The sequence below is a fragment of the Colletotrichum orchidophilum genome (assembly GCF_001831195.1).
Source record: "Colletotrichum orchidophilum strain IMI 309357 chromosome Unknown Scaffold_248.1, whole genome shotgun sequence".
Classification (NCBI taxonomy): Eukaryota; Fungi; Ascomycota; class Sordariomycetes; order Glomerellales; family Glomerellaceae; genus Colletotrichum; species Colletotrichum orchidophilum.
The window spans coordinates 1-11,209 of record NW_019173204.1 but is presented as its reverse complement, the minus strand read 5'-3'; the positions used below and the strand labels follow the sequence as shown (position 1 = coordinate 11,209).

Sequence of the window (11,209 nt, the reverse complement as noted above, 5' to 3'; positions counted from 1 at the left end):
GCTGGATTGATGTTTGTGGAGCTGATTATAGTCTCAACATCAGGCGCGTTTGTTCCCATGTGAATAACAACGAGTAATAACACAACAATACAATGACAGAATATGTGGTCTGTGACCGCAATGTTGGTGCCAAATGGTTCGTGTTTGATTAGAAAGTTAGATTAGGAGGAATTGGCCATCCTTCGACTTCTCAGGCGCTGTCAAGGGTTGAAGAAATCCCTCTCCTGGTATGTCTTTCTCACTTGCCACGTCATAGTATCTCGGCCAAATGATCAAACAAAGCCGAAGTACCTCAAGTTTTCAACTACGTTCTTGTTTTGAAAATCGTCTGCTGGCCACCGCCAAACCCAAGTATTCAAGATGGCAAGCTTCACAATCATGATCAAGAACGAATCCAACAGTGACCGCACTTTTCTCCTATTCCGGAATTTACTTGTTCCAATCAGCCTCATTCCGGGAAGCTTGTTCGCCAATATTTACCAGCGTCTCCCAACCATCAGCGGTACGGGTGATGGTCCTGCCTTCTTCACCATGAAACACCGTACCCGGCTTTTCATAGCACCTCTCGGAATATTGATGGTTCTACCCATGCCGACATCGACAACTGAGTCGCTGCAAAGTTTGGTCCTAACGGAACAGTTGCTGTGATCACCACTGTGAATGGCAATGGAAGTCACTGAACCTGGGACTACACTCAGATGGCCAACTTTGCCAATGCCCAGGGTACCCTTGACATTCGCATCGACAACACTTTCAAATTCCCCAACCAGTGTGAGATCAGGTTTACCGTCAGGGTGGATATGACTCTTTCATACCTGCTGAGTCCTCACAAATCAAGTTGACGTTGGTGCGGCGCCCTTAACTCTATGACTGGCAATGTGATTCCTATCCAGACTTGGCTCACTCGACTAGGTGAACCTAGTCAGACATCTTCAAGGCCAAAGTACTTTATAGCGTTCTGTCAACTTGAACCTGGTGTCGCCGTGGACAGGAGCACGATCGGCCGAGTTTTGGAGGTAGACACCACCGGCGCAGCCATCCGAAATGCAACTTTCATCCTCGCCAACAATGGTACGTATGAACCTGACGAACAGGTTGAACCGAACGGCGTGAAGTGGAACATTTGGGAACATTGATGGGGCTTGGGAGTTGAGACTATTTCATACCCTTCATACGCTCGCGATAGCTACTAGGCCAGTCATTTGGATATAGATTTGCGGAGAAAATTAAAGGATCCTGGTCAAGCTTGTGCGAGGCAAGAACCATTGGTGCCGTGTTTTGAACTCAAGGCACCTAAGGTTGTGCGCTATTTCAACCCCGGAATAGCACTTAATGGCAGAAACCTGCTTTCTGATCTACAAAATGTAGCCGGATTATAGAATATACAGCAGTTCAGCAAATGCGAGGCGAGTGAGTGATGTGGTGCCACGGCACGTAATGCCGTCTCATCGTGTTCTCGACTTCCGCAATGTGTAGTTGAACCAAGTGGGATAATGAGGCGCCCCAGCGAAGCCCATTATGAGTTGAAGCCTCACGTCTCTTGCAGAGTGTTGCAATTTACTGCGCTTGACTTAGTAACAAGCCGCTCCGCAGCCGTAACCTCGTGTGTTTTTTTACACACACACACGCTGTCTCTTCCATTTCATAGCCAGCTTACGAGGATCGCTTCCAATTAGAACCCATCATAAGTCCTAAGCAACGACAATCTCTCGCTGTACTAACTCTACCGGCACTCGAGATAACATAGAGGCTAATCTGGATCTTGCTTCATCTACTAATGGGAGCGATTCTGGTTGCATCAACACCAACCCCACGATACCTTTTCCAGAAGTCATAGACAAGCCCAGGAGGCTCCTTTCTGTCACGACGAAGAAGTTTCACGATCGGTGGACAGTCGTTATGCACAACCTCAGCGCAGGAGCAAATTCATCCTTCCTACTTCCATCACTCCTGGAAATTGCCTCTAGCGGTCCGGACTCAGCATTCACCTGTGTGTACCAGAACAGCCAGTTGATACATGGAAGAAAGGGTGCTCATACGTTTGAAATCCCCATGCAAGGTGTCGCAACACACCCAATCATTGTGGTCAGGGGTTCCTCCAATCAGCAGTTGGGGTCCAATCTTGAGGTCTCCGTGATTGATTCCTGGGAGGCCTTTCTCCCTGATAAACCCGCGAAGAGTTGCGAAAGGACTACGGAGAAGGGCTCAGCGCCGTCGATTACCTCCACTCCGGATCATCATGCAAACAGCAACAGCATGTCCGAGACGGGCAATATTCGCATTTCGTGCAAATATTTCAACGGCGCAAGTTCAGGTACGTCCGTTGCGGGACTTTTAGGCTTCTAATTATGGCACTAGAAGATCCTTTATGTGGACGTTTGGACTAATCTCAAGTTCTTTCTATGTAGTACAACCATTCGTCGGATTCGGGGCGCCAGACACAGATGGACTAGGTAATGTGCCCACCGTCTTGGTGGAAAGCAGTCCCAAACGGTACGTTTGAGTTGGCACCATTGTCTGAAGAGTGTGTGGTTTGCTAGTTCCACCAATGATGATCGGACAATCTTAGATCTTGGTTCACCAAGGGCCATCTAATCGGCAAGAGATCGGATTCATCCAGAATAAGACGAGGATGTACGCCAATTACAATGATGATGGCATATTGTCGTTATCTGGCGATGAACAGAGGCCTTGCTTGCATGGCGGCTTTCAAGGCGTTCTTCGTGTAGATCAATGTAGTTCACCCTGGCGTGGAGACGTACCAGCACGTGACAAGCAAGCCGGCGACACAGCCAGCGACCTGTTCGGCTTCCAACTACATGAACATTACGGCTGCGCACGCCTCTCAGGCCAATATGTGGTTTGCTAGGTAAGGTACAAGTTACGCAACACTAACTGCTCTCGCTAGCAATGGGCCTTTTCGCAACAGGGTCAATCAAGCGAGAAAAGCTCCCCAACGCAGAGATAGATATGACGGGTTTGTGGTTCTGTCAATGTCTAGCAGGTGCCTTGCTGCATGTAATGAATGCCTGGTCTTGGAGGGGAAGGCTGTGTGACCTGCAAGGCCCTGCATGTGCTTGCTAAATTATTCGCGACTTCTCCAAACATCTCCATAACATAACGCCTGGATCGAGAGGGAACCCCGGGTCACCATGAAAAAGCAGTACTGTGCGAGTTAGTCAAACCAGCACGAGCTCGTCCAGCCTGTCTTCGGAGCAAAGACCAACTTAGTTAGTCTAGGGGGGTTCAACCGTCTCAAGACATGTCGTGCATCCGTCGTCTCGTGAAGAGCAAGCCGCATAGTCTCGTCTCCGGAAGGGCGAGCACCCCCAAAAAAAAAAAAAAGAAAAACCGCACGGAAGAGACGGGGTAGAACAAAAGCATCCTTTCAGTCTTGACCAAGAATTGATCCATCCGCTCACCCCTTGGGGCCCCTTGGGTTATCGGCAGACCCGGATGGAAGAAGCGCAGGATTCAAGGGATGTTGAGAAGTGTCTGACATCGCAAACGACCGACCCGAGGGGGCGAGGGGAAAAAAAAAGCTTTGATACAAATAAAATATCGTCTTCGTCATCCAAAATGTGGCAGAGATGAGTGAGTGAGTGAGTAACCACAGGCGACCGCATAGGGGAGAAGAGGGGGAGGAGAGGGGGAGGAGAGGGGGGCATGCCAGCGGTCTCAATGCCATCATGCTGAACTCTCATCCCGGGACTCCCGCGCGTCGTGTCGGGGGAAAAATAACCCCCGTCCTTCTCGCCTTTCTCGCGCCCACCTCACTCCGTCCGACTCGAACTGTCCCGGTGGACGGATGTTGACCGTCCAGGGTGGGAACATTGACCACCAACACGTGAACCCTCCCGGGGAAAAAGACCGGAAGTCGGAGAGGTGGAGGAGAGAAGGCGAAGAACGCGGAGACAGGTTCTGTGTCGTACGCATGAAGTGGTCCGAGTGTCCGTTGCAGAAACAGCCGTAGTTGCGGACTGACTTTGACGTCAGGCCCAATGAGGTGTAACTTTTCGGACAGGACCAGGGTGTGTGGTGGTCTTCGCTCGCTATTTTGGGGATCTGAGAGTCTTTTCGCCATATTGGACAGATCGGGCCGGTCATCTTGGGAGTCTCCCGATGGATAGATGTTTGACCTTTGATAATAGTACAATCTCAAAGTCACAGATTTAGTTTGCATAGTGGAAAGTAAAAGTCACAATTCAATGAGTTTGCGAGAGCGTTTGAAGTTGTTCAAATGATTTGATTGAATTAACCGACCGACCTTGACCCCGATCAACGCCACAACCATGAACATGATCTTTTGATACATTATAGAAAACTGCTCTTGAAGATGGGTCATTAGTGACAGTCGTGTTGATGTCGCCAAATATTACCAAGGTTGCGTCATCTAGGTGGTTTGTCCCTCGCCTTTCCCTTTTGGCTAGTGGTCTTCTTTCTCTCTTCCTCGCACCGAAGTATTGACTTCCTCTTTGTCTATAGTGGGATATGAAAATGATTCAGAAATGGATTTTTTGTTTGTGTACCAATGCCTCAAAACACGCTTTGTGACTGCTCTGCCGCGCGCTCCTAAAACATGATCTAATTTTTGTGTGGATTTTTTTCTTTCTTTCATGCTTTGACCTCTCTCCTCTCGACTCATCGCTTAGCCCTCCTCGACGACGGCGCGGTTGGCAATGTAGAAGCGCTCGCCCTTGTCGTCCTTCTCGTGCTCGAGGGCGACCTTGCTCAGCTGAGTAAGGACGTTCTCGATGAGGGTGTCGGTGACGCTGCGCTTCTTGCGACCCATGTCGTTGAGAGATTGGAGGTTGGTCAAGACGTAGTAAACGAGGGCCATGACAATGGTGACGGCGACGGAGTAGACGAAGACGACGCAGACGGTGACGAAGTCGGTGTGGCCGTTGGCGGACAGGAACTTGTTGAGCGAGGGAGGGGAAGCGGGTTCGCCGCGGCCGCCAGAGAACCAGCCGAAGACGCAGAAGAGGATGGACAGGACGTCGACGGCGGCGATGGCGCCGATGAGCTGGAAGGAGGGGAAGGTCTCGAAACCGCGGGTGACGAAGATGAGCCAGTTCTGGGTCAGGGAGATCTCGAGGAAGAGAATCTCCTGGATGGAACCGTAGTCGTGGATGACACCACCCTCGGTGAGGTACATGGTACCGCGGAGGATCCAGGTGCCGGCGGCGAGAAGAGAGCCGAGGACGATGGAAATGATCCAGATCTTGGGCAGCTGCCACTCAACGGGACGCTTCTCGAAGTGGGCGTTGTCATACTATTGGAGTTATTAGTAAATTGAAGTGAATGTTTATGAGAAAAACGGTACTTACAGCAACGGCAATGGTGGCCAAATCAGCGAACAGGGCGAGGAAGACGATCAAGTCGGCGCGGATGGTCTCGTTGATGATGATCATGGAGGTGACGAGGTAAATCTCCAAGTGCAAGCAAAGGGCGATACGGTACTGGATGTAGGCCTTCATGCGCTGGAAAATCTGGCGAGACAGCTTGATAGCAGAGACAATGGTGGAGAGACCGGGGGCGAGGAAGACGATATCGGCGGCGGCCTGGGCAGCCTCGGTGGCACCCTCGACAGCGATACCACAGTCAGACTTCTTCAAGGAGGGAGCGTCATTGACACCGTCACCAGTCATGGCAGTCAAGTGACCACGCTGCTGGAGCATCTCGACGACCTGGTACTTGTGCTCGGGGAACACCTCGGCGAAACCGTCGGCACGCTCGCAAAGGTCGTGGATGGAAGTGCCGGCCATGTCGGAGTGAAGAAGTTTATCGGAGTTGTAAACCTTGGTACCAAGCTGAAGCATGCGGCAGGTCTCAACGGCGATGGCGTGGGCGTCACCAGTAAGCATCTTGACCTGGAGACCGAGAGCCTGGGCCTCGATAATGGTCTGACCGGTATCGCTGCGAGGGGGGTCGAAGAGGGACAGCATGCCGAGCATCTCCCAGGGGCCATCCTCCTCCTTGACGGCGACGGCGAGCGAACGGAAACCACGGCGAGCGAACTCTGCCGCCTTCTCCTTGAAGAGGGCGGACTGCTCCTCGGTGCAGTCGGTGAGGGCGAGAACGGCCTTGGGGGCACCCTTGGCGCAGGTGTAGCGGACACCACGGTGAGTGGCGATGGTGGTGATACGCTTAGAGACGGGGTCGAAGGGGGTGAACTTCTCGGTCTTCCAGCCGTCGGAGATGAGCTCCTTAGCCTTGGGGTAGCGCTTGAGGGTGAGGACGGTAATCTTGTCGATGGGGTCGAGGGCCTTGATGTTGTGGGAAGAGGCGAGGGCGGCGACGGCCATCATCCAGTTGATGTCGACTCCCTCCATAACGAAGGGCTCGCGGACGGACAGCTGGTTGGCAGTGAGGGTACCGGTCTTGTCGGAGCAGAGAATGTCGACACCGGCAAGGGACTCAATGGCGGTGAGCTTCTGGACGATAGCCTTCTCCTCAGCGAGGTAGGCGGCACCGACGGCCAAGGTGGTGGTGGTAACGCAGGGCAGACCGATGGGAACACCGATGATGAGGAGAATCAGGGCGTAGTGGAGCAAGTTGACGGAGTTGCCCTCCTCAGAGACGGCGATGTTACGGTAGAAACCACCGATCCAGGAAGCGAGGATGAAGATAATGACAAGGGCGAGAAGCGTGGTACCGATGGAGTTCATGATGGCCTTGAAGTGACCCTGGTCCTGGGCTCCCTGGACGAGAGAGGCGGTCTTTCCGACGAAGGATGCCTGGGCGCCGTGGGTGACAATACAGAAAGCCTTGCCGCGCTTGCAACCGGTGGTGTAGTAGCAAGTGTCGGTCATGAACTTGTCGACAGCGAGGGATTCACCAGTCATGGCAGACTGGTCAACGGCGACAATGGAGTGTCCCAGGGCGGGGTTGGCGTTCTCCTCATCACCCTCCTCAAACTTCTCGCGGCGGGGGGACATGACATCCTGAGCCTCGAGCTCAGCCTTGTAAGCGGCGTAGCCGGCCGGGTTCTCATAATCGCAGATAAGCTGGCAATCAGCAGGGACGACGTGGCCTTCCTCGACAATGATCTAGACAGGGCGTGTGAGCAAGATTGGCTTCTTGAATCGGCGATGATAACAGTTGACTACTCACAATGTCACCGGGGACGAGTTCACGGGCGCGGATCTCTTCTTCTTTACCCTGGCGAATGACATGGGCCTTCATGGCAATGTCACCCTTGAGGGAGGCGACGACGTCGGCGGCCTGCTTCTCCTGGTACCAACCGACGGCGGCGTTGAGCAACAAGATAGCGACAATCAAACCGGCGTCGAGCCAGTCCTGCAGGGCAAAGGCGAGGATAGCAGCACACTCCATGACTGCATTGAGAATTAGCGTTTTGCCGGCAGTGTTTCATGCAGTCATGCCCGACCGCATCGAGGTTGTTGGCTTGTGCTTACCGTAGAGAATGGGACCGCGGAAGAAACCGACAAACTTGAGGAACATGTTCTCCTTCTCGGTGGTGAGTTCGTTCCAGCCAGTGTACTTTCTGCGGCGCTCGACTTCCGTGGGGTCAAGACCTTGCCTCATATCGGTCTTGAGCCAGTCGGGGGGTGTGACGAAGCCGCTAGCACCAGCGCCCTCGACGGCGGCCTTCTTCCAGAACATCCATTTCGGGATCTTCTTGGCAGTGGCCTCCTCAGTCTCTTCCACCTCAGCGTTGGCGTCCCGGTATGTGTCGATGTACTTGATCAGACTGTGGTTGGCGGTTTGTGTTAGTCACCAGCGTAGCATTGGAGGAAGAAGTTGAAGCCATTGGGTATTGGAGAAGAGCCAATGGCGTGTAAGACTTGTTGGTGAACACTTACGATCTGTACTCCTCGTTGGTACCGCCTTCGCCAGCACCGCCATCAACACGGTTGTTCCTGGCGCGCTCCTGGATGAAGTTGCCAGTCTCGAGGTCCTGGTCATCCTCGGTGTTGATGGGTTGCGGGTAGTGCTTGTTGCCTCCTTTTCCTATTAAGCCCGCCATTTTGAGTGGTGCCATAGAACAACGGAAAAGGAATACAGTCCAGCTGTAGGAGTGAAGGCGAACGCAGGACAGGTATATATAGGAAGGTAGAGGATGAGGGAGGAGAGAGGATGGAGGGGCAGAGCAGGGTGAGGAAGAAGGCTAAACCAGAATAGACATGAACCACGGTGGGAGAATGGGGCATATTATATTACATCTGTCAAACGGCGAGGCCGGACTGGTCGAAGAGGTTCCGCGGATGGGAGCAGGAAGATGGGACCAAGGCAAGGCAAGGCAAGGTCAGTAAGGCATGGGCCATGGGCCATGGCCCCCAGGGTGGAAGGGGAAAAGGCAGACTGGCATTGTGCAATACCCTCGCGCGGCAATGGGGAGGCAAGAAACGAGACGAGAGGCAAGAGACCGCGGCGTCGGCGTGTGTGAGCTGTGTGGTAGGTGTGTAGGTGTGTGTATGTGTGTGTGTGTGTGAACAAGGGACCAGCGTGTAGCTGCGTACCCCGTCTTGCTCGGATCAACGCCAAGAAGTTGCAAGCATCAAAACAGATGCGGGTGAGGGAAAAACCCACACACTGTGACAGGGCGAGCAACGTCGATGCTATTTCGAGCCAGGGTACAGACTACAAAGTAGAGACGACGGGACATTTTTTGCCGCTGGGCAATGTCTGGCGCAGAAGCAGAAGCAGGAGCAGGAAGCACCGAAGCAGGAAGCAGGAGCAAGAGCAAAAAGCGGGAAAGGGTGTCTGTCACTGCCAGTACCACCGTGTACGGGGTACAGCAAGCTAGTACTAGGAAGACACTGACGAGACAAGAGACGAGGACTTCATGCCGACAACTGGGGAGCTAAGAGCTGGCTGGCAGGGCAATCCAGCCTAAGGTACGGTGGTGAACGTGGGGACCTTTGGGACCCGCGTTCCTCTGGCTTCGCGGTTTGCGGTTTGCGGCTCGCCTCGCTCCCTCTTCTTCCCTCTGCGCATGCGTGGGTGCCGAGCTATCTGTCTTGTCTCGTGCCTTTTTTGGAGCCAAGTCTCTGTGTGGAAGAATATTGGCCAGCTTCTAGCGTAGAATTGGTCTCCCAGATGCCCCATTAGACGGGCCGACCTATCAAGACAGAGACAACTCGCTGTCTCATCTGCCAGGATGCGAGGATGGATATCTGACAACAAGGGGAAGCCAGCGTGAGTCGTGCGTTTCGAGGAAGAAACTCTTTAGTGACTTTGCCTTGTATGGGGGCAGAGCGTGAAGATGGGGGTCAAGTTCAAGTCTCTCTGACACAAAAAAAAATGCCTCAGTAGTACTACACGGCGTGTCCTGGGGTGGTGGTTATGGCGGGATGGGCTGGGCTGGGCTGGCCGCTTGCTGGGCACGTCAATAGAGATTTGCGGGAAAAAAAAACGACGACGAGGTGAAAAAGAAGAGGAGCTACGTAGGTACTTGACACAGACATAATTCCGAGATTTCGTCGAGCTCTGTTCTCGGGCAACCCCCCGCGGCGCAAAAAGTCGAGCTCCAGTCTCCAGAGTTCCGTCGGTTGTGAGTAGTGTCCCATCTGTCTAGTCCACGTTGAGCGCGGACCCGGGCACCCCTCCCCCCCTGCTAAAGGACATGTTCCGTGGGTTGAAAGAACAAGAGACGTTTGACCATCTAGGACTGGGAGTTGAAGAGAGTCGGGAGTCGGGACTTACGAGATTCCTTGCCCCTCCAATTGGATTGGATGACGCCCCCCCCCCCCCCCTTCCCCCCCCCACACCTCCCCCGGGCGGGGCGTCCAGGCCACCTTCCTTTCGTCCCTCTCCCCCCCGTTTCGCCTCGCCCTTGCTTTCCGCACGCTTTTGCCCTGCTCGCAACCCCCCCCCCCGCGGGCCCCCCCCCTCTGCCCCTCCAGTCTCCTACCGTGTGCGGTATCATAGTACGTACTTTTTGACCTCCACTCCCCATCTCTTCGTCCGGTCCCTTGGTCGCGACAGTTTCAGCTCTGCTCCGAAACCCGCATCACGTGACTCACATCGCCGCCGCCTCGTCCTCTCTGAACCCTCTGAACCCTGGAGTCCTGGACCACGCGCGATAAGCAACCCAGCACCAAAGAGGTAGGTACCTTTGTACCTCCCCGAGGTCTCTCCTTTCAACCTTACCGCAGCTGGAGTATCCGTATGGCGAATCCTTTCCGCTTGGCATCCACCCGCTTCGCGCTTCGCGTCCCGATTTTGCACAACGTGCGGAATGACGCTGCATTGGATTTCCTGTACATTTGCACCGGCACAGAGAACCACTTTGCACACAGCAATACACACAGCAATGTGACAGTAGTGTGGTGCAGCGCAATAGGGCGGAAAAGTTCCTGTTGGAGGAGCCGAGGAGAAAAGGCTAGAGAGAGGTTTGAGGCATTGGACGCCAGACCTGCAACTTCAGCTCCCAACTTCCCAACTCCGTCTTGCTTCCGCCGTACAGTGCGGGCGGGCACTTGGACGGGCAACCAGGATAGAGCCTCTGCCAAGACTCGAATTGTCATGTCCACGCCTTGCCATCGACCGCGGTGATACAAGTCTCTGGTCGGTCCTCGAAAGGCGGCGCCAAGAAATCCCCGGAATAGACCGCGGCGAAGAGTGTTTGGTTGCGTGTGAAAGTGACGGATGACGGTCAAAGCCCTCTGTCTCTCTCTCACTGCCTCTGCCCCTCACCCAACGATCGCCAAGTCTTTCCTTGGAAACACACTATCAAGCGATCTGTCAAGCGACGGGCCTTGAGTTGAGGCTATACTTGAACCATCCCATCCCAACCCAAAGTGTTGCGCGTTTGCCCTGCCCCCCTCTCTTACATCTGATAGCGTATTTCTTTCTCAAGCTCTTCAACGCTTGCGCTGCATGGGAAATCTTTAACCAAAAAAAACCGACCAATGCAATACTCTGGGGAGAAACCTGCCAAGCCCCCCCCCCCCCCCCCCTCAACCCCAGCCACACCAACCCACCCCCCACCCCCCCCCCACCGGCGACCACCCCACCCCCCACCCACCCCACCCCCGCCACCCGCCGGGCCGACCCCCCCCCCACCGCCCCCCCCCCCCATTGCCCGGGCCCAAGCCCAAGCCCAAAGCCGATGCTCGATCAAAAGTGCACCGGTATTGTAGCAGCGTCTGTGTTGCCTGGAATATTCCGTTGTATGTGTGATGTATACGTACTTGCCACGGTACAGAGACATCAAGCCAGGTCAGTTTGACGCCATGTG

General features: G+C 54.1%; 2 protein-coding genes across 2 annotated transcripts; one reads left to right on the top strand and one right to left on the bottom strand.

Annotated features, from left to right (window-relative positions):
* Positions 1-698: 698 nt before the first annotated feature.
* CORC01_14175 (uncharacterized protein) lies at positions 699-1,136 on the top strand (the record flags this gene model as incomplete). The annotated part of the gene is made up of 2 exons (XM_022625786.1): positions 699-771; positions 913-1,136. The coding sequence occupies 2 exons, from the start codon at positions 699-701 to the stop codon at positions 1,134-1,136; spliced, it is 297 nt and encodes a 98-aa protein (XP_022467700.1).
* A 3,512-nt stretch (positions 1,137-4,648) lies between these two features.
* On the bottom strand, positions 4,649-8,008 carry CORC01_14174 (plasma-membrane proton-efflux P-type ATPase; the record flags this gene model as incomplete). Its single annotated transcript, XM_022625785.1, has 5 exons — positions 4,649-5,275; positions 5,331-7,052; positions 7,117-7,340; positions 7,422-7,717; positions 7,830-8,008. 5 exons carry the CDS (start codon positions 8,006-8,008, stop codon positions 4,649-4,651), a joined length of 3,048 nt encoding a protein of 1,015 aa, XP_022467699.1.
* Between the last annotated feature and the right edge of the window lie 3,201 nt (positions 8,009-11,209).